The sequence below is a fragment of the Mirounga leonina genome, unplaced genomic scaffold, assembly GCF_011800145.1.
Source record: "Mirounga leonina isolate KUSES-001 unplaced genomic scaffold, KU_Mleo_1.0 Mir_125, whole genome shotgun sequence".
Lineage (NCBI taxonomy): Eukaryota > Metazoa > Chordata > Mammalia > Carnivora > Phocidae > Mirounga > Mirounga leonina.
Window position 1 is genome coordinate 70,482,562 of NW_023270305.1, and position 20,002 is coordinate 70,502,563.

At 38.9% G+C, this 20,002-nt stretch overlaps 3 protein-coding genes across 8 annotated transcripts in view; 2 read left to right on the forward strand and 1 right to left on the reverse strand.

Annotated features, from left to right (window-relative positions):
• The window catches only part of MRPL30 (mitochondrial ribosomal protein L30), a 33,414-nt gene that overhangs the window by 4,217 nt on the left and 9,195 nt on the right, over positions 1–20,002 (forward strand). The window contains exon 3 of one of the 4 annotated variants that reach the window (XM_035001752.1): positions 7,330–7,413. The exons of 2 other annotated variants lie outside the window; for them this stretch is intronic. In XM_035001752.1, coding sequence (XP_034857643.1) covers positions 7,369–7,413 — 45 coding nt within the window. In that variant the 5' untranslated portion in view covers positions 7,330–7,368. Of the gene's footprint in view, positions 1–5,929; positions 7,414–20,002 lie in introns of those variants that run through there. One more of the 4 variants, XM_035001753.1, reaches the window with a different exon arrangement.
• On the forward strand, positions 467–1,741 carry LIPT1 (lipoyltransferase 1). The gene has a single exon (XM_035001749.1). The coding sequence runs from the start codon at positions 556–558 to the stop codon at positions 1,675–1,677; it is 1,122 nt and encodes a 373-aa protein (XP_034857640.1). The 5' UTR covers positions 467–555; the 3' UTR covers positions 1,678–1,741.
• On the reverse strand, positions 732–19,998 carry MITD1 (microtubule interacting and trafficking domain containing 1). 3 transcript variants are annotated; one of them, XR_004678615.1, is made up of 8 exons: positions 19,733–19,998; positions 14,747–14,848; positions 12,557–12,693; positions 12,178–12,264; positions 11,336–11,451; positions 10,459–10,519; positions 9,076–9,264; positions 732–816 (listed from the first exon to the last, which is right to left on the reverse strand). XR_004678615.1 is itself a non-coding variant. In XM_035001750.1 (7 exons), the coding sequence occupies exons 1-7, from the start codon at positions 19,881–19,883 to the stop codon at positions 9,160–9,162; spliced, it is 759 nt and encodes a 252-aa protein (XP_034857641.1). In that variant the 5' UTR covers positions 19,884–19,998; the 3' UTR covers positions 8,260–9,159. The 3 variants fall into 3 exon arrangements, 2 of the variants coding, with proteins under 2 accessions (XP_034857641.1, XP_034857642.1); XM_035001750.1 differs by lacking the exon at positions 732–816 and having other exon boundaries at positions 8,260–9,264; XM_035001751.1 differs by lacking the exons at positions 732–816; positions 9,076–9,264 and adding an exon at positions 10,134–10,351 and having other exon boundaries at positions 19,733–19,988.

Here is a 20,002-nt window from a genome sequence, read left to right on the forward strand (position 1 = left end):
CTCTTTTTACGTATATGTATTTTCTCATTTTTTTAAATGAACATGTATTACCTGTGAATTCAAGATAATTTGCTTGGCTTTGAGATATATTAAATAATGAATTTACAGATTTATTGTTTGAAAAATCTGTGCCCTTACTCCGTTTCAATTGAAATTATTTGAGGTTTGTCTTTGTTTATTTCCATTGAATATTCTGTTACAGAGTTGCTAAAGACTAAGGATAAAGCTGGACAAGAAGCAACTGGATACTTGGATAAGTTGACCTAAAATAACCAAGAATCAATAGCTAGAAAGTAAAATTTAATTTTTTTCCCAATTAATTAGTCTTCCATTTTTATTTATTTTTTTTAAAGATTTTATTTATTTATTTGACAGTGAGAGAGAGAGAGAACAAGCAGGGGGAGCGGCAGAAGGAGAGGGAGAAGCAGACTCCCCGCTGAGCAGGGAGCCCAATGTGGGACTCGATCCCAGGACCCTGGGATCATGACCTGAGCCAAAGGCAGATGCTTAACCAACTGAGCCACCCAGGCGCCCCAGTCTTCTATTTTTAAAAGCATGCTGATCCCATTTTCAATGAAGAATTGCTTCCAGTTACTTTGTAACCTCAAGGTCCCAGCAGCTGGCTTTAAGAACACAGTAAAAAGTGGGCTCATTTTACAGTCCATTTCCAGTGATGTTTATCAAAATCTGGCTGTAGAAGACTGGATCCATGACCATATGAATCTAGAAGGCAAGCCGGTTCTTTTCTTGTGGAGAAATTCCCCCTCTATTGTAATAGGTAGGCATCAGAATCCTTGGCAGGAATGCAACCTGAATCTGATGAGAGAAGAAGGTATAAAACTGGCTCGGAGAAGAAGTGGAGGAGGAACAGTCTACCATGATATGGGTAATATCAATTTGACTTTTTTTACAACCAAAAAAAAGTATGATAGAATGCAGAACCTAAAATTAGTTGTGAGGGCTCTGAATGCTGTCCAACCCCAGCTGGATGTACAGGCCACCAAAAGATGTGACCTTTTACTGGATGGACAGTTTAAAATCTCAGGAACAGCTTCTAAGATTGGCCGGACTACTGCTTACCACCACTGCACTTTATTGTGTAGTACCGATAGAACCTTCTTGTCGTCTTTGCTGAAGAGCCCTTACCAAGGGATCAGGAGCAATGCCACTGCTAGCATACCTTCCACAGTAAAAAACCTTTTGGAAAAAGATCCCACTCTGACCTGTGAAGTACTCATGAACGCTATTGCGACAGAGTATGCTGCTTATCATCAAATTGATAATCATATCAATCTAATAAACCCAACAGATGAGACACTGTTTCCTGGAATAAATAACAAAGCCAAAGAACTACAGACCTGGGAGTGGATATATGGCAAAACTCCAAAATTTAGTATAAACACTTCCTTTAATGTATTATATGAACAGTCGCATTTGGAAATTAAAATATTCGTAGACATAAAGGGTGGAAGGATTGAAATCTGTAATATTGAAGCACCTGATCATTGGTTGCCACTGGAAATATGTGACAAATTAAATTCAAGTTTTATTGGCAGTAAGTTTTGCCCAAATGAAATTACTGTGCTAACAAATATTTTACATAGAACATGTCCAGAAGATGATGAACTACACAGTAAATGGAATATTCTCTGTGAAAAAATTAAGGGAATAATGTGATTCCAAATAAATTTAATATTTACAGTTTTTATGAGATAATAAAATGTTCAAAGTACATTGTATGTCTTTTTTTTTTAGTAATCTCTACACCCAACATGGGGCTTGAACTCACAACCCTGAGATCAAGAGATCAATAGTCATATGCTCTACCAACTGAGCCAGCCAGGCATCCTCATCATTTGTCTCTTAAAAAAGACCTAGCCTCTTTCAGTAACTATTCCCCATTAGGAACTGTCACCTAGTCCATAGTTTCTTATGGCCTGTAGGATACTCTCTTTTTTCAATGATTTTTTTTTTTTTTATCCAGCACACATATATCTGCTCCTTTCTCTGTTACCATCATGGGGGTGTATATGATATTCAACACTGTGATCTCTGAGTTAGTTCTTTTTCTTACCTCTAAGGAATATAACCCAGGCTTCTTGTCACCTCTGATACCTTAAACTCTAAAATTCTTCCTTTTAACTATACAGTTGACCCTTGAATAGTGGGTTTGAACTGCATGGTTTCAATTATATGTAAATGTTTTACAGTGCTATAAATATATTTTCTCTCATGATTTTTAAGTAACATTTTTTCTAGCTTTATTGTAAGAATACAGTATATAATACAAAATATGTCTTGATGATTACTAGTAAAGCTTCTGGTCAATAGGCTACTAGTTAAGTTTTTGGGGAGTCAAAAGTTCTATGTGGATTTTCAACTGTGCCATGGTCAGCACCTCTTAACCCCCACATTATTTGTCAGCTGAACTTTCTTACCGACCATCCTTTCCTGTTAAATTAAGCCCACTGCACTTTTCTAAGCCCTTAACCCTCCAAATCTCTTGCTTCATCTCCCTTCCTACCCATCCCTGAATTCTTTCAAGTATACTGTCTTATCTTACCAGCATTCTCATTTGCTTTTCTCTCTTGACCTACAATGGCCATTGTTTTATTATTATTATTCCATCAACTGGTATTTTACTCCTGTCATACCCAGATGGCAGGCAATGCTGGAAGAAAATTCACATAATCATGCAGATTAACCCAATTTCATATTTATATTTATCCCCTATTTGTGTCAGATTCAATTCCTCTCCATTGACTTCCTCATTTTTCAGAGGCCTTATTCATAAATGTTTCCATTTATCTTAAACTCAGAACTCCACTTCTCTTGTCACAAACCTTGACTCATAATTTGACAGTGGAGGCCTTCATAAATGAGCTCCTTCAGCACCCGATTTCCTCTCAACATTTCTCATTCATTCTCAAATAACACCTTTTCCTTAAGGCTAGTTGTACCTGGATCTTTGTCCTTTCCAACCTATTTGGGCCTTCTACTATTAAATACTTATTTTTCTTTATCTTACATTTTCTCTCTTCACTTACTGGATCCTTACACATAGTGAATGAACATGCTTATGTCTCCTTTCCCCAGAACCCCTGCCTAAGGTTTTGTTGTGTCTCTACATCTCTTCATCGCCAAATTTCTTCAAGGAGTAACATCACTGCCAACCACTTCGTGTCTCTGCAGTTCATTCACATACTACTCTGATTTCTACAGTATTTACTGTGTGTTTTTTGAATGCCTACTATGTGCCAGGTACTTTGTAGTTGTTGGATGTTCATGGTGAATGAAAGAGACTTACTGACCTCAGGAATTGACAGTTTAGTGTACTGGCTTTCGAACTCCTTAAAAACTAGAGTAAAAAAATATATTTTATATTATATATTAGCACAGATATTATCTATACCTAACAAGTTTTACAATGCAATGTTTATCCTATACTATTTCCTTATTTGACATTTTATATTTGATTTTATTTCATCTTTTAAAAATTATTTTAACACCCATTAATAGGTCAAGACCGGAGTTTAAGAAACAGGAGCCTAGGGCGCCTGGGTGGCTCAGTTGGTTAAGCGACTGCCTTTGGCTCAGGTCATGATCCTGGAGTCCCGGGATCAAGTCCAACATCAGGCTCCCTGCTCAGCAGGGAGTCTGCTTCTCCCTCTGACCCTCCTCCCTCTCATGCTCTCTGTCTCTCATTCTCTCTCTCGCAAATAAATAAAATCTTAAAAAAAAAAAAAAAGGAAACAGGAGCCTAATAGGAAATGTGGACAAACAAATCAGTATATAATTATAAAGCAAGAAAAGCCTGGGTAGTTCTAACAGACAATAATAGGGGCTGCCTCGCTAGAGCTATCAGGGAGCGGACACTGAAATGGAGACCTGAAGAATGAGAAGAAAGCAGCCAAGCAGAGGAGTGGGGAGGAGAGTATTCCCAGTTTTATCAGTTATTTGCCTCTTTTAACAAACCACTCCAAAACTTAGTGGCTTAAAACAACATTTATTTTATTCACAAATCTACAATTTGAGCTTTGATGGGGATAGCACATATGATCCAGTGGCATTGGCTAGGACAGCTTAAAGAGCTGAAATATCTGCTTCAAGATGGCTCACATGGCTGGCAAGTTGGTGCTGGCAGTTGGCTGGGAGCTCAGCTGGAGCTATGGGTTGAGGGCTTCAATTCCTTTCTACCTGGGCCTAATCAAGGCTGTCTGAACTTCCTCACAGCATGGTAGCTGTATTCCAGAACAAGTGACTCAAGAAAGCCCAACAGAAACTATTTCCTTTTATACCTTGTCTTGGAAGCAATTTATATAGTCACACATGCATCCAAATCCAAGAGGAGAGAACATCGATAGCCACCTCTCTATGGGAGGAATGTCAAAGTCATTATAAAAATTACCCTTATTGCAACCATTTTTATAATCTACCACACAACAGCATACAGGAAGCCCTAAAGCAGGTAAAAGCTAGGGTTGTTGATGGTGTCGAAGGATAAGCAAACTGAAGTGTGGGAACAAGGGGAGAATGGAGCAAGATGAGGATAGAGAGAAAAGAGACCAGATCATGTAGGGACAGATAGCCCAAGGTAGACCTAGGTCTTAATTTAAGTGCAATGACACTGCAGTTGTTATATTCTGTCTGCGCTGTGGAGAATGGATTGGAGGGAGAGAAAATAGGAAGCAGAAAGCCACTTGGGAGACTACTGCAGGAATCCCAGCACAGGTAATACTGGCAGTAGCCATGGAAAGATGCTGACATTGTGTTAAGCCCTTGTCAAAAATTAAGGATGATTTCTATTTTCAGGACAAGGTTTAATTCTGATTCCTTTTAAAAAAGGGAAACAATAAAGCAGTATATATTAGTTTGCTAGGGCTGCCATAATAAAATACCACAGATCAGGTGGCTTAAACAATAAAAATGTATTTTCTCACAGTTCAGGAGGCTGGGAAGTTCATGATAAAAGTGCTGGTGGATTTGGTGTCTCCTGGGGCCTCTCTTCTTGACCTGCAGATAGCTGCCTTCTTGCTGTATGCTCACATGGTCTTTCTGTTATCGGACAGAGGACCAGTTCCAAACTCGCTGCTTGAAAGCCAATGCTCAAGAGACAAGTGTTGGTGGGAAAGGAAAGGTTGCTTTATTGAGGAAGTTGGCAACCTGGAAAAATGGCAGATTAACATCTCAAAGACTCATCTTCCCTGTCCAGGGGAAACATATTTTTAAAAGGGAAGGTGCAGGAAATGGTGAGGGGGCTACGTGCAGAAGTTGGTGCTTAACAGTTAATCATCTGTCCTCAAAAAATCTTTCAGAATCCTCTGCTCTACCAATAATCAAGGCTCCTAGGTGGTCTCTCAGTAAAGGATGCCCCTGCAGCCCAACAAGCCACATCCTGGGAAGGCAGTCCGGACTCTTCCCCCTGTACCAGGAATCAAGGCTCCCAGAGTCTCTTACTGAGAATGCCATGGTCACTGGAAGCTGTTTTTGTGTGGTCAGGCCTTATCTTCTGGGAAGTCTGGTTCTTCGGTCCTCAAGGCTAGCAGTCTGCAGGATCTCAAAGGAAGTAGGTTAGTACTGCTACAAACTGGGATTTAGGTCCGCAAGCAAGGAGCGAATAAGCTTGAAGCACATTAACCCTTAAGACCAATGGGGGTGCTGTCACAGTTCCTCTGAGTGTGCGTATCTGTGTCAAAATTTCCACTTCTTATAAGGACACCAATTTTTCCCTCAGTGTGGGAGCGGAGTAAGTGAAAGGGATTTTACTTTTCAAGTGGCTCCAGGGACAAACACAATTGGCCGTCTAACCATTTTTCATTTGAGTCCGGTTTCATAGGCAGGTCCTTCTGTTCTTTTCCAGCAATATTAAACAGCAAATAAACAATTTTGAAGAGATTTCTCATAAGCATATTTTTTACGCACTACATTTGCTGCAACGTGTGGAAGTTACTTTCCAAGAAAGGTATAAAAATCCTGATATGATGTGCTTTGGGGCAATAAAGCACTCAGGACTTTCTGATACCATCTGTTTGTCAAGATCGAGAATATCATCAGGTGAAAGGTGGTAAGGGCTTCAAGATCCAAAAGGGAAATTTAACAAGCATCACCTGGAATAGAAAAGGCATGTTTTGCGGCTAGAGTCCACAGAATTTTCTGATTGTTTCCATATGAGGATAAAGGAGATAAAGAATCAAGAACGACTCCTAGATTTCTTAGTTGAGCAATTGGATGGATGGGAGTAAACACAGGGAGTGGGGGAGTGTGTTTCCAAAGTTCAGTTGCAGCATCCTATATTTGAAATGACTGTGTGCTTCTGAAATGCCAGAGGAAATGCCAAATAGGCAGCTGAATATATGAGATCATAGCTCCAAGGAAAAGTTTTGGCTTAATTTATATATTTAGGAGTTGACAGCATATACATAGTATTTTAAGTCATGAAAATGGATACTTGGGAACTTTTATAATTCATCTTACAGCATAAAGTATTTAGCCCCTGAGTCCCCTCACTCTTTGGGGGATTCTCCAACTTAAAAAACCTTGCTGTGAGACAGAACCCACCTGCTGGAGAGGTCATCAAGAGGATGTGACTGCCAGTTGACCCTTGCACTGGATATGGGCAATTGAAGGCTCTTTACACCCTCCCCTGTCCTTAGAATGTGTGTTCTGCCCACTGCTCCCACATCAGGAGCCACTTCAAGGACTCAGTCTTGAGAGAGTACTTTGTTACTGAGACTATCTGGATTGTATATGTGACTTGAATCCCATCAAGGCCTCCATGAACTCTTGAGATTCTGCAGGCATGTGCGGAGATTACTTATCTTGTAGCCACCCAAGACAAGCCTCATATGTTAAGTTCCGTTGCTTATTAAACCCCATCTACCAAGTGGTCTGCCTCTTTCTTCAGTCTCTCCTTGCCCTGAGTGTATGGAGGCCAGTTTTGAATTTCACCTGGGGAACTCCAAAAATGGCAAATCAACAACACTCCTCTCTATGGAAACTGAAATTTTCACTGTACTCCTTTCCTAGTCTCTCTTGAATCTAGGGTGAGGGCACATGACTTAGGCTCTGCCAATCAGATGTACTTGCTTCAGACTCTGAATGGATCATGATGAAGTGAACCTGGGATGGTGAAAACCCTTCTCTGGCAGTTGTACCAGGGCCTGAATTTCTGGGGTAGCAAGGTGCTAAGAGTGGCAGTGTAGTGCCCAATAATTTAAGTGACAGAAGTGGTAATAAGGCTACTGAGTTCAGGCCTTGCCTTGGGGTCAGCAGTGGTACCATCTGATTAGTTCTGTGTTGTGAATCTAGATATGGCTTTTTTCATTGCAGAACTTCCAAGGCCAAGTCTGTACCTCTTGTGGTGATGGTATGAACTACCCACTATCTTTACAATCTCTTTTTTGCTTACATCAGGTAAGAGCAGTTTCTGTTGCTTTTCACTAAGAAATTACTGGTTTAATCACTTGGGGGAGAGTGTAGATTAAAAAAAAAAAAGAGGTTACTACTTAGTATCTAATTTAGGAGAATGCCAATACTTAAAAGACAGGGAGGAGGAGAAAATGTTTCATGGAATTTGAGAGCTTTAAGAAGGGAGTGGCAAGGGGCGCCTGGGTGGCTCAGTCATTAAACGTCTGCCTTCAGCTCAGGTCATGATCCTGGGGTCCTGGGATCGAGCCCCGCATCGGGCTCCCTGCTCCGCGGGAAGCCTGCTTTCCCTCTCCCACTCCCCCTGCTTGTATTCCTGCTCTCACTGTGTCTCTCTCTGTCAAATAAATAAACAAAATCTTTAAGAAAAAAAGAAGGGAGTGGCCAACTGGGTCAATTACTCCTGAAAGATCAAGTAATATGAAGGTTAAGTACCCACTGGATATGGTAATAATGGAAGTCATTGTTGACCTTGACAAGAGCAATTTCAGTGGAATGACTGGGTAGCCTGGTTGAAGTGAGTTGAAGTATTATTAGGTGGTAAGGAAATGGGAAAAAATTGTATAGAGAACTTGAAGAACAAAGAAATAGGGTGGGTGGTATCTGGCTGGGAATATCTGTACTGGCAGAAACAATGCAGCAGAGAGGGAGAGATCACTAAAAAGACGAAGTCCTTGGTGAGGCTAACGGAAGCAAGACTGAATTCACTTCCTGAAAATTTGGCTATCTTCCTTATAGATTAGTACTATTAACCCTTTCTCTATATGCTATAAATTTGATGTCATGTTAACTTTTTATGGTTCTCTCTACTCAAGTTTTCAATATTTACATGATCAAATCTTTTGCCTTTTCCTTTCCTTGATAATTCCTGGGTTTTGTGTAATAGTTAGTACATTTAGTGGAGCTTTAAAAAAAATTGTTTTTCACTTAATTAGCTCTTTAACAGAATAACCTCTATGTGGGGTAGAGATCTAATGTTTTTTCCAAACATTTATTGAATAGTCTACTCTTTCCCCACTAATATGAACCATATCTTTGTTGTTCATTAAGGACCCATACACACATTTACTTTCTCTCTCAGGTGTTTCCAGGCTCCTTATTCTACCCCACTGATTTGTCCATTCTTATGCCATACATTAAAAATATATATACATTGTAACTTTATGTCTTTATAGCTGGTCAAGCAAGTCTCCTAGTGTTAATCTCTTTGTCATTTAATTTATAAATTAGGGAGAGATGATATCCTATTTAAGCCTTCCCATTCAAGAATATAATTTGTCTTCCTAGTTTTTTACATTCTTCCATAAAGTTTATAGTTTTCTCATACAGCTCTTGCACATTTCTTGATGTATTTAATAAGTAAATTGCATATGGTAGTCTTCTGATGTTCTAATTGGATCTGGGGATAGATTTCAAATACCTAGAATAATGGATAGCATTATTGCTTTATCCACTACTATAAATAATGGATAGGTGCTCTTCCTTAAACATCAGTATTTCTTAGGCAGGATTCCTATGTGGGTTGGATAAAAGTTAATTTCATAGGGTTGTGAAATGATGAATCTCTATAGTGATAGATTCACATTCTCTAGAAGAAATCAGAGTGGTTACTTTAACATGAAAAGAAGGAGGTCTAATACGTGTTCTCACCTGAATGAAAAGCCACTCTGCTTCCACATGCTGATAGGTACCTGGCAAAATAATCTACGATACTTTGCAGAAAGTAACTTCTGATTAGGTCCAACAACACTTGCTCTCCTGAGACCCTGAATTTCCATATAATAAAGCTTGGCAAACTGGCTTGAGTCTTTTCAGGTTCAGCATTATCAGCACCTGAACCTGAAAACATTAAAGAAAAACATTAGGAACTTTTCTGGAATCCCTTCTTGGTCTTTTATGCCAACTGAGTCAGGTGACTGCTGGCTCCCAGAGGTAAAACATAAACCTGGTGTCCAAGTCACCCGAGGACCACTCTACCCCTTATTCCTGTGGCTTCTACCGGCTTTGGTCCTCCATGCTATTTAATCTTAAATGTAATCTTCAGTCTTCTCCAGATGAGATGTTTAGATGTGTATTCCTCAACACGAGTACTTCTGTTTCCCTCCATAGACTGGCTTAGTTTATTCTTTAAGCTTCTGGACTGCCCATTACCTCTACCTTTATCCCCAATCCCAACCTATCTCCACAGAACCTAGTCTTCGTCCCCAACCAGTCAACTGGCATCTGGATGGATGAGCTTACCCAGAACAGTTGATTCTAAGCTGCAAAGCATTACAAATGTGCCAGCCAAGGTTGAATTAGCTGCAAAATGCCTCTGCATAACTAAGCAGGTTGATTTGCCTTTATGGAGTTAGGTAATATTGGATAAATTAATGTTGGTGAATTTCTACCAAGGACACTTAATTGTAATAAAATTAACATTTTTTTTCCTGGTTATTAGACCCACAAGCCTATCTGTCTCTTAGAAGAGTACCCTAATCCGTGATTTTTCCTCCTGGACGCTAAATTCCCAGGGGGAAGATTAACATCCAATTCATCTTCATAATAGGCGCTCATTGTTTATTAATTCATTCTCCAACAGTAAAATAAAAGACAAGCTGGCAAATGTTTAAATTAACCTTATGACTGGAAACACTGTGAATCTACTGAATAATGTATTTATAAAAATATTTAGGGTTGGTTATATAACTAAAAAATGGATCCATAAATTAGTAGAAATGTAAAAATTTATTGTTAAATTCATAATTATAGGAATGATCTGTCCAAAGTAACAACAAAATCAATATTCACTTAAAATAGAAATATATAATGCAAATTAAGCTACTACCCATCATATTTTTTGTGTGTGCTTATTATGAAAAATGTCCACTGTTGTTTCATGACATGGTCTTAAATCAAAATCACAAAATCCAAGGGAAAAACGACTCTAAGAAAAGAAGAAAAGAAGTTTTTTAATTAAAAAAAACCCAAAGCCATGTTGTTAAAATGATACAAAAAGAGTGTAACATACTCACTCATAAGACTACATCCTACCTGTGGTTTCTTAAAATAATCAAGTCCTCTTCCAATCTTAATCATCCATCCATTGTTAAACCTGTTGAAATAGTATACAGTATTATACTCCAGACATTTAACTCAGACAGTTATCAAAGGTGTAGTGTAGCAAGCATCAGCAACATTTCCCCCTAACATAGAAAATCACTTTCTGCAGTGGCATGAGTTCAGCCAAACCGGGCATTACTTATGGGCTATGTCTACAATGAAATAAAAACGTCCAAAGGAACCATTAGTTGATTTGATTAGCTGGTAACAAGTTTGACAATTCAATTAATCTTACTGTCGAATTTCAGATTTCTGACAAAACTTTCCTGTTCTGCTAAGTGTATTCAGGCAGACTATGGTGTGTTGCAGGGGTTCCCCTACCTAGAGATGGAGGACATAAGCAAGAAGAGCTCTGGATCCCGACCACAGTTACTCTAAACATATGAAAGCCACTGTGTTAAGCAGAGGAACACACTACTAAAATACCTGCATATACTGTTTCCTTAAAGACACTGTAGCATACTGTCACACCTATGAGATTATTTAATAAACTATAAGAAAAAAATACTAAGATCATCAGAATATGAACTATTATCATCAGAAAAGAAAATTATCCCGATACCATAACACTGTATGTATACTTCCTCTTCTCACATGAAATAGAACATATAAACTTGATTCCATTAGGAAATATGAAACTCAGACATAATAAGTCAGATTTTTTTTCTCAAAAGTGAAAAGATACTAAAATTGAGCTTTATTTAAAATTTTAATAAACTGAATATTTACATGAATTATATAAAACTTATTAAAAGAAATAAAAAGTATTTTCAACTGCATAAAAATTAAAATATTGCTATACACTAACCTAATTTCTCGGTCATGTACTGAAGAAGAATATTCTAATTCCAACAGCACTCCGTGATTCTGGAGTGACTCTTTTATTTCTTGCAGGCCACTACTTTGCTGCTGTTTCCCACTCCCCTGTTAATAGGAAGAATACAATTTTCTGTTCAGTTATTATCATTTTAAATTATCATTAAGTTGTGCAATGTGTATCATGGATGAATTAAAATGGGAAAGATTCTATACTAGTTTCAAAGTCTATTATCTCAAAGAAGCAACCAGAGTATGAAGTAGTTTAATAGCACTTGTTTTTATCAAAATAATTGTTTTTTTTTCTAATGTGTACATAACACAATTCTGTTCCATCTCCTAAAATGTATTTTAGTAATGCTGTTTAGTTATTCAGATTTTTAGTTACTCAGCTTTCTTTTCAAGTTAATCCTAGAAATCTGGTTTATTTAGAAGCATTCCTATTTAAGTCAAAATCAAGATGGAGATGCTCACTATCATTCTATGATCCACCAGAAGGCCAATACAATAAATCAAGAAAAAGAGATATAATCACTGGTAAAGAGAGACAAAACTGTCAACAGTGCAGACATGTGATCATCTCCTGGAACATCCAAGAGACTAAACTGACAAACTACTTGAATCAGAGAGTTGAGCAAAGTGGCCAAATGCAAGGTACAACAAAATCAGAAAAAAATCAACAGCGTTTTTTGGAAGATATTTTAGGCCTATTGTTAGATAATTCCCAAAGAAACAGTTCTAGCTGAAGCGGTGTCCATGTTTTCCTTGCTCAAACTATATCTCGTAACTGAATAAAGTTAATGAAGAAAAGAATAAATGCTTCCAGATACTTACTTCAATCGGAGAGGTGAGAAGATGAATAGTTTTTACTTTACATGGTTTCTTAATAAGCATCTCACAAAATCGAAGAAAGTTATATAGCTGAAAGACATCGGGATAGGTTATTATTTTTTTTTTTTAAAGATTTTATTTATTTATTTGAGAGAGAGAGAATGAGAGACAGAGAGCATGAGAGGGAGGAGGGTCAGAGGGAGAAGCAGACCCCCCGCTGAGCAGGGAGCCCGATGCGGGACTCGATCCAGGGACTCAGGATCATGACCTGAGCCGAAGGCAGTCGCTTAACCGACTGAGCCACCCAGGCCCCCGGGATAGGTTATTATTAACGCATACATTTTAAATAACATTTCATCATATTTTTGTACATTTCACCTACCTGATGAATCTGTCTAATATAAGGATCTTGTATCCAAACTTCTGTAACTGTTTCATTAAGGTATTTTTGAAAAAGTGACTCATAACTGAAACCTGTTGCATTCTCTTCTATTTTAATCTGCTTGTGATATTTTCCATCTACAAAACACAAGTTTCAATAATAAAACCAGTGACCATTTATTTTCTTTTTACACATATTTACATACAATGATTAATCAGGATCAGATACAATTTTTTTTTTTACTTGACAGAGAGAGACACAGTGAGAGAGGGAACACAAGCAGGGGGAGTGGGAGAGGGAGAAGCAGGCCTCCCGCCGAGCAGAGAGCCCGACACGGGGTTCGATCCCAGAACCCTGGGATCATGACCCAAGCCAAAGGCAGATGCCTAACGACTGAGCCACCCAGGTGCCCCAAGAGTTAATTTTTTTTAACTCCTCCACTCAGCAAACATTTCTAAATACCTACTACATATATATGAGACACAATGGAAGATGCTACATACAGAGATAAATAAGGCAAACAATTCCCTAAGTCATTTCTACCTTCATGGAGGCAAAGTAGGAAAGTCCAGAGATTTCTTGGAACAGGTTCTTGAGTCGAATCCTATAGACCAGGCAGTTTATTCAAGAGAATCCTGTATGTAAAATGATAGCTGACATTCTGTCACCATAAGTAGAACCATAAGCTAGAACTGAGGGGCTACTTTGTCCTTCTCTTCAGATTTAAGCCTTTTTATGTCCTCAATTTAATAGCTAAAGTATTAAACATATAAATGCAGTAGTATGTGGAATTTAGAAGTCTTTCTTAGAACTTATAGACAGTATTTTAAGCAGAAATTTATACCACTTCTTAACAACCCAAGCCAAAGACTAGGATGCCACAGGATCCGTAAAATAGTTCCATTGTTTTTGTTCATTCCAAATGAGTAATTATTAAATTCATTGTCAAAGACCTTTAAGATTTTTTTAAAATATGACCCCTAATGGTAGTTTCTAACTTATATGATGGTTGCATATTTAAAGTTTGTTTAAAAACCAGTAGTTTGGATTCTGTTCCTAATATTTCCACAAATATAATGTTAGCAACTATGCATCAGTTTTCAAGCCAAGCTGGCCACATAGGGTAATTTAACCCAATGTATTCAAACCACAATGATGATGGTACTATATTTCACCCATGTTCTAAAAGGAAATTTCATTGTACATTTCAATTTAGGGTGAAGGAAACACTATTTTATTTCCACCCCACAGAGAAGCTTGGGGAGGGGAGTACCCAGGGTATGGGCTCATACAGAATACTAGGAAGAGGTGGGGGAGGGCTGTATAAGGACGTGAGGAATAGCAGCTGAAGGATGCACTGTTGCTGTTTTTTTTTTTAATAAAGTTTTGAAAGATTTTATTTATTTATTTACTTATTTATTTAGAGAGCAGGGGGCGGGAAGGGGCAGAGGTACAGAGAGAATCTTAAGCAGACTCTGTGCTGCCTCACGACCCTGAGATCAAGACCTGAGCTGAAACCAAGAGTAAGACACTTAATAGACTGCAACACCCAGGTGCCCTGGAGGCACTGGTTTTTTGAGGGCAGTAGTAACTTTGGCTAAAAAAAGCGGAGTGTGCCAGACAAAGGTGGCGATGACCATTTATAGACATATGTTTGTAATCTGCATGCTCATGAGTAGAGAACTAGTAATAAGTAGGGAAGGACACCTACAGCATCTCCAGTCATGGAACTGCAACACTGAAATGTTTTGATTCACAACAAAATCCTAAAGAAGTCCCAGAAGCTTATTTAGCTACTTCAACATTTTGGTCATTTTACAAAGGGAAATACAAATAAAATACAGGATTTACATTCTCTATTTCTGTGTAGTATTATTTCAACTGCAGTCCATACATAAGCTTCATGGGGACCTGTGAATTCCTTAAAAGAGCATGCAGAGTTCTGCAGTATGTATAGCTCTCATCAGATTCTCAACAGGGTATGTGAAAACCACTTCCCCCCAGGATCCCCCCAAAAAAGCTAAGGATAGCTTATGTATAGGGAAGTGGAAATGCAAAGTAAACCTGTAGGATCCCAAGGATAAACGGTCCAGACCACAAAGAGTTCCAAAAGGCAGAGCCAGAAACACTGCAGGAAATGGGCTTTGTCACAATAGCTTATAGACACATTCTGTAAATCAGCCTCTTTACCTTCTTTTTCTTGATCCAAGTATTTCTTCACTATTTCTGCTCTATCCATGTAGCCAGTAATTTGTTTTCTGAGATTACATTTCTTTGTATCATCTTTGGTACCTACAAATTAAAAAAATACATTCTCAAATTTCCAAATAGTTTTTCTACTGAGTACAGGCATTATTTCCAGTTTCTCAAGTCTTTCACAAATTTCCTATCCTTAAGCATGGTTTGCCTCGGTCCTAAAATGCACAAATGGGCTCAAATTTGCCTTGATCATGCAAGACCTTCATTTTTACACTAAGTCTCTGAAACAGCTTTATTTAGGAGTGGAGATTCTGACACTGTGTCTCACTGGTGGGGACACCAAATTTGCTGAGGTGACAAAGATGGCTTATTACAGGTCAAACGTGAGTCTGAGAACTATTTTGTCCTAATCAACCACAAGTCTGAAGTCTTAGCATAATCAAAAATAGCAAACAATACCTATCTTTCTTCCACAAAACCAGCTTCTCTTCCAGACTTCCCCATTATAGTTCATTTTCCCAGCCACCCCAAAAATGTAAGGTATTTTTTTTGAATAACATTATCAATAAAATTTTACCCCAAGCCCCACACCCCAAAACCCAGTCAGTCACCAAATCACTTCTGGTTTCTTCATTCCTTCCTTTTGATATTGCTTATATTTTCCATAATAATTTCATGTTTAAACTCCCAGTTTTAAAAATATTTTAATTTTGTATTTATATAAAAATTGCAATACAATGGTACAGTACCCTTTCACCCAGACTCCCCTAATATTAACATATCATGTAAGTATAGTACAATTATCAGAGTTAGGAAATTAACACTGATACACTATTAACCCATCCACAAACCAATTTTCCCACTAAAGAAAGTTTGTTTTCTGGTTCAGGATCCTACACAGCATTTACTTATCATGTCTTCTTGGTCTCCTCCAATCTGTAATAGGTCCTTGGCCTCTCTCTACCTTTTATGATTTTGACATTTGGGGAAAACCGTGCTCAGTTATTTGTAGGATGTCTCTCATTTGGGGCTGCTGGTGTTTTCTCATGATTAGATTGAGGTTATGCCGTTTTGGCAAGAAAATCATGAAAGCATGCCCTTCTCAGTGGGTACATGATGTCGATATGTGTTATTACTGGCAATGTTAACTTTGATCACATGGTAATTGAAGATTACTCCGCTGTAAAATCACTATTTTGTCCTTTGTAATGAGTAAGTATCTTGTGGGAAGATACCTTGTTTCTCATCACTTTGACCCACTAATTTTAGCATCCATTGATGGTCCTCGCCTGCAACAATTATCACTAGAGTGTCTGTCAAACAGAGATTTTCTATTTCCATCATTCCTATTTAATTTATTAATTTGGAATGCTACTGTAAGGAAGAGCTGTCGCTTCTCCTCCATCTATTTATTTATGCAGTGAGAGATTTATATAAATATGGACTCATGCGTATTTATTTTAGTCTGTGGGTTGTAATCCAATACTATTGGTTTTTAAAGTTTGTATTTAAATTCCAGTTAGTTAACATACATTGTAATATTAGTTTCAGGTTACAATATAGTAATTCAACACTTCCATATATATCACCCAGTGTTCATCACAAGTGTACTCCTTAATCCCCATCACTTATTTAACCCATCCCTCTAGGCACCTCCCTTTTGGTAACCATCAGTTTGTTCTCTATAGTTATGAGTCTCTTTCATGGTTTGCCTCCCTCTTTTTTTTTTTTCTTTCTTTTTTTCCTCTCTGCTGGTTTGTATCTTAAATTCCATATATGAGTGAAATCATATGGTTATTTGTCTTTCTCTGACTTACTTCGCTTAACATAATACTCTCTAGCTCCATCCATGTCATTGCAAATGGCAACACTATTATTTTCTTGTTCCAATTTTATCAGCTTTGGCTTTGAGAGCTCCTTTGTGCTGGCCCCTACCCATTCAACATGACCCATCATATTTTGAGCACTTCCTTGCTTTTTGGTGCAAAATGTTTTAAACTCATCTTATGTCTTCCCTGCCCCAGCCCTGGAATCAACCATTTTTCCAAGAGGCCCTGGTTCCTTTGTTGGAGAATGGTATGAAGAAATCCAATTCTGGGTGCTGAGTGTACTCGTTGCCACTAAGGAAATCCTGTCACTACTTCTAGACCCTTTTAGTCAATGTGGCTAGAAAGTATATGTACGGCTAATAACACACATGTACATCTGCATTTATTTCTGTGTCTATCCATCTGCATATATATTAAAAACCACAAGTTCATGATCATAACTTTGATCCCACAGGGTTCATTCTAGCCCTCTTCCTCTCCTTATGTGTAACTTCTTTTATTAACCACAATATATGTACTGGCTTGTTTAAGCCTAGTATAGACACAATTGTTCTCTGTCATTCAAGTGGGAGGAAAGACAACAATAAAAGTAAATTGGTGGGGCACCTGGGTGGCTCAGTTGGTAAGCATCTGCCTTCGGATCAGGTCATGATCCCAGGGTCCTGGGATCCAGCCCCACATCAGGCTCCCTGCTCCTTGGGAAGCCTGCTTCTCCCTCTCCCACTCCCCCTGCTTGTGTTCCCTCTCTCGCTGTGTCTCTGTCAAATAAATAAATAAAATCTTTAAAAAAAAAAAAAGTAAATTGGTAAAATACGTGTGTTAGATTGTGGTAAGTACTATTAAATAAAATAAAACAAGGAAGAAGGATAAGGGAGTCCTAGGATGGGGTTGTAATTTTATACAGAAGGTCAGGGAAGGCCTCACAGAGAAGGTAATATTTGTTTTTTGGGGGGGGGTTGTTTGTTTGTTTTAAAGATTTTATTTATTTGACAGAGAGAGAGAGAAAGAGAAAACACAAGCAGGGGGAGCTACAGAAGGAGAGGGAGAAGCAGGCTCCCCACTGAACAGGGAGCCTGATGTGGAGCTTGATCCCAGGACCCTGAGATCATGACCTGAGCTGAAGGCAGATGCCCGACTGAGGTACCCAGGCACCCCCCCTTTTTAAAGATTTTATTTATTTATTTTACACAGAGAAAGAGCAGAGAAGGTAATATTTGTATAACGAAAGGAAAGAGAGGGAATATGCTATACAAATATTTGGGAGAACATATTCCTAATAGAGACAATCCCTACATGCAACTTTAATTACATCACTCCTCTGTAAAAACTTTAAATGGTTTCTCCCTGTCTATGGAATGAGTTAAAATCTGGCGGTCAAGGCCATCCACACTGTGTTCCAAGCCTCAATCTACCTTTAAACTTTACTTCTCACTCTTTCTCTATAGACACATGCTGGGACCAAACTGAACCACTTATTTGGTAAACTAGCACAGACAGAATTTAAACACTTAGCTGAATTTCATTTCTGAAATTCTACTTACTTCTCCAAAGCCCCTGTCAAAAGCCACCTGCACCTTTCCTCCCCCAAATGACCTTTAATTGTTTATTTCCTCATTGTACTTGTCTATACCCTTTCCTGGCACTTACTCCCAATATAGAGTTATTTGCATTTCTATCTTAATCTGTAAGATAACATCACTGTCTCTATAACCTCTGTAGAATCAGCGGAGCACACTGGAGCAAAACTGTGCTTCTCCTGATTCAGATTCCCAGAGTGCCAAAACTTGAGCAGTGCTCCACCTGACAACCCTAGGGCACCAGAACTTTAGCAGTGCTCCACCTGACCAACACTGTACACTGTCTCTTTTTGGCAGTCAGTATACCAGAGTCTTTTAAGCCTTGGGGCTCCAATTGTGACTCTACTAATTGTGGAGAAGCTTAATGTTATGCTGCAAATGAGGATAACATCACCTCCTTCCTCATAGGGCAACTGTAGGGATGAAACAAGATCATGATTTTGATGTACTCTACACAGTGCCAGCACTCAGCACTCATAAATGTAACTACTCTTATCTTCATCATCATCATCACCATCATCAAATGGGCTTTCCCAAGAACTTTTATAGTTCTTTTTTTCAAGATTTTATTTTATTTGAGAGTGGGCGCACACGAGTGGGGGGAGGGGCAGAGGGAGACGGAGAAGCAGACTCCCCGCTGAGCGTGGAGCCCAATGCGTGGCTCTATCCCAGAACCCCAAGATCACGACCTGAGTTGAAGTCGGACGCTTAACCGACTGAGCCACCCAGGCGCCCCTGTAGTTTTACAGTTCTGACAAAAGCACCCAACCTTGAAGGGCGCCCTCTGCTGTCTTTTCAAAGCTTCTGTAACGCTTAGGCTAAAGGGCACACAGGGGAGATCGTAGGCCAGGGATTGTACTAGTTAATGGTTATTTGGGTACTTCTCAACATTGAATAACTACATGACAGATAAAGTCTCGCTGCCTCACCCACTATGCATTTCTCACACTGAATTTCAGTACACACGTTTCTTAGAATTCTTTTTTCTTTTACCGCTACGTGATTTTATTTTTGTTTACTTCTAACCAAAATATCGAAACAGAAAAGTAATAATAGTGTAATGAACACCCTTATTACCCATCACATAGATTTAAGGATTGTTAGCATTTTGCCACATGCTCCAACTGTTTTTTTCCCCTAAAATTAAATTCAGACATCATGACAAATTCTTCCCAAGACACTTCAGTCTACATCTCTAAAAATCAAAGACAGTTTTCGACAAAACCATACTGCTTAACAAAATCAGTAATTTGAGTGTTACCCAATCCATATTTAAACTTCCCAAACTGATCCAAAAATGTCTTTTACATTTCGTTCAAAACTAGTCCTACCAAGGTTTATATATTACATTTTATTCTGTCTCTTAAAAATCTAGAGTACTGTCCCTCTTTTCTGATGACATCAATCTATTAAAGATATAAAAGAAACCAGTCCACTTGTTATGTAGAATATCCACCTTCTGTATTTGACTGCTTCCTAGTGCTGCACAAGAAGGATTTTTAACTTTCACTCCGCCCCAGACACAGCGGGATCCAGTTCCTCTAGTCCTCTCTCCACCGCTCCCTGCTCACCTCTGAGAACCTGCATGAGCAGGTCTATCCCCTCCTGGTAACACACCAGAGCCTGCTGGTACCGGGACTCCGAGTCTAGTTCTACCGCCCGCTTTAAGACCGTGAATGCAGCCACGCTCTGGGGATCCAGCTCCTTCCCGGACTTCGCCATAGTTGCGAAACTCCCCTGCGCCCCAAGCTCAACCGGAGCCTAGCCAGCCGGCCGCGCTTCCGGGGGCGATCACGTGACGTCGGTGCGCCGGCGCTCTCTTCGTGGCCGTTGAATGGGCG

Coding starts and splice junctions, on each gene's coding strand:
- LIPT1 (XM_035001749.1), top strand. CDS start 556: ATGCTGATCCCATTTTCAATGAAGAATTGCTTCCAGTTACTTTGTAAC.
- MITD1 (XM_035001750.1), bottom strand. CDS start 19,883: ATGGCGAAGTCCGGGAAGGAGCTGGATCCCCAGAGCGTGGCTGCATTC. Junction 10,520..11,335: donor GTACATGACCGAGAAATTAG/GTTAGTGTATAG, acceptor CTATTTCAACAG/GTTTAACAATGGATGGATGA. Junction 9,265..10,458: donor ATTATTTTAAGAAACCACAG/GTAGGATGTAGT, acceptor TAATGTTTTCAG/GTTCAGGTGCTGATAATGCT.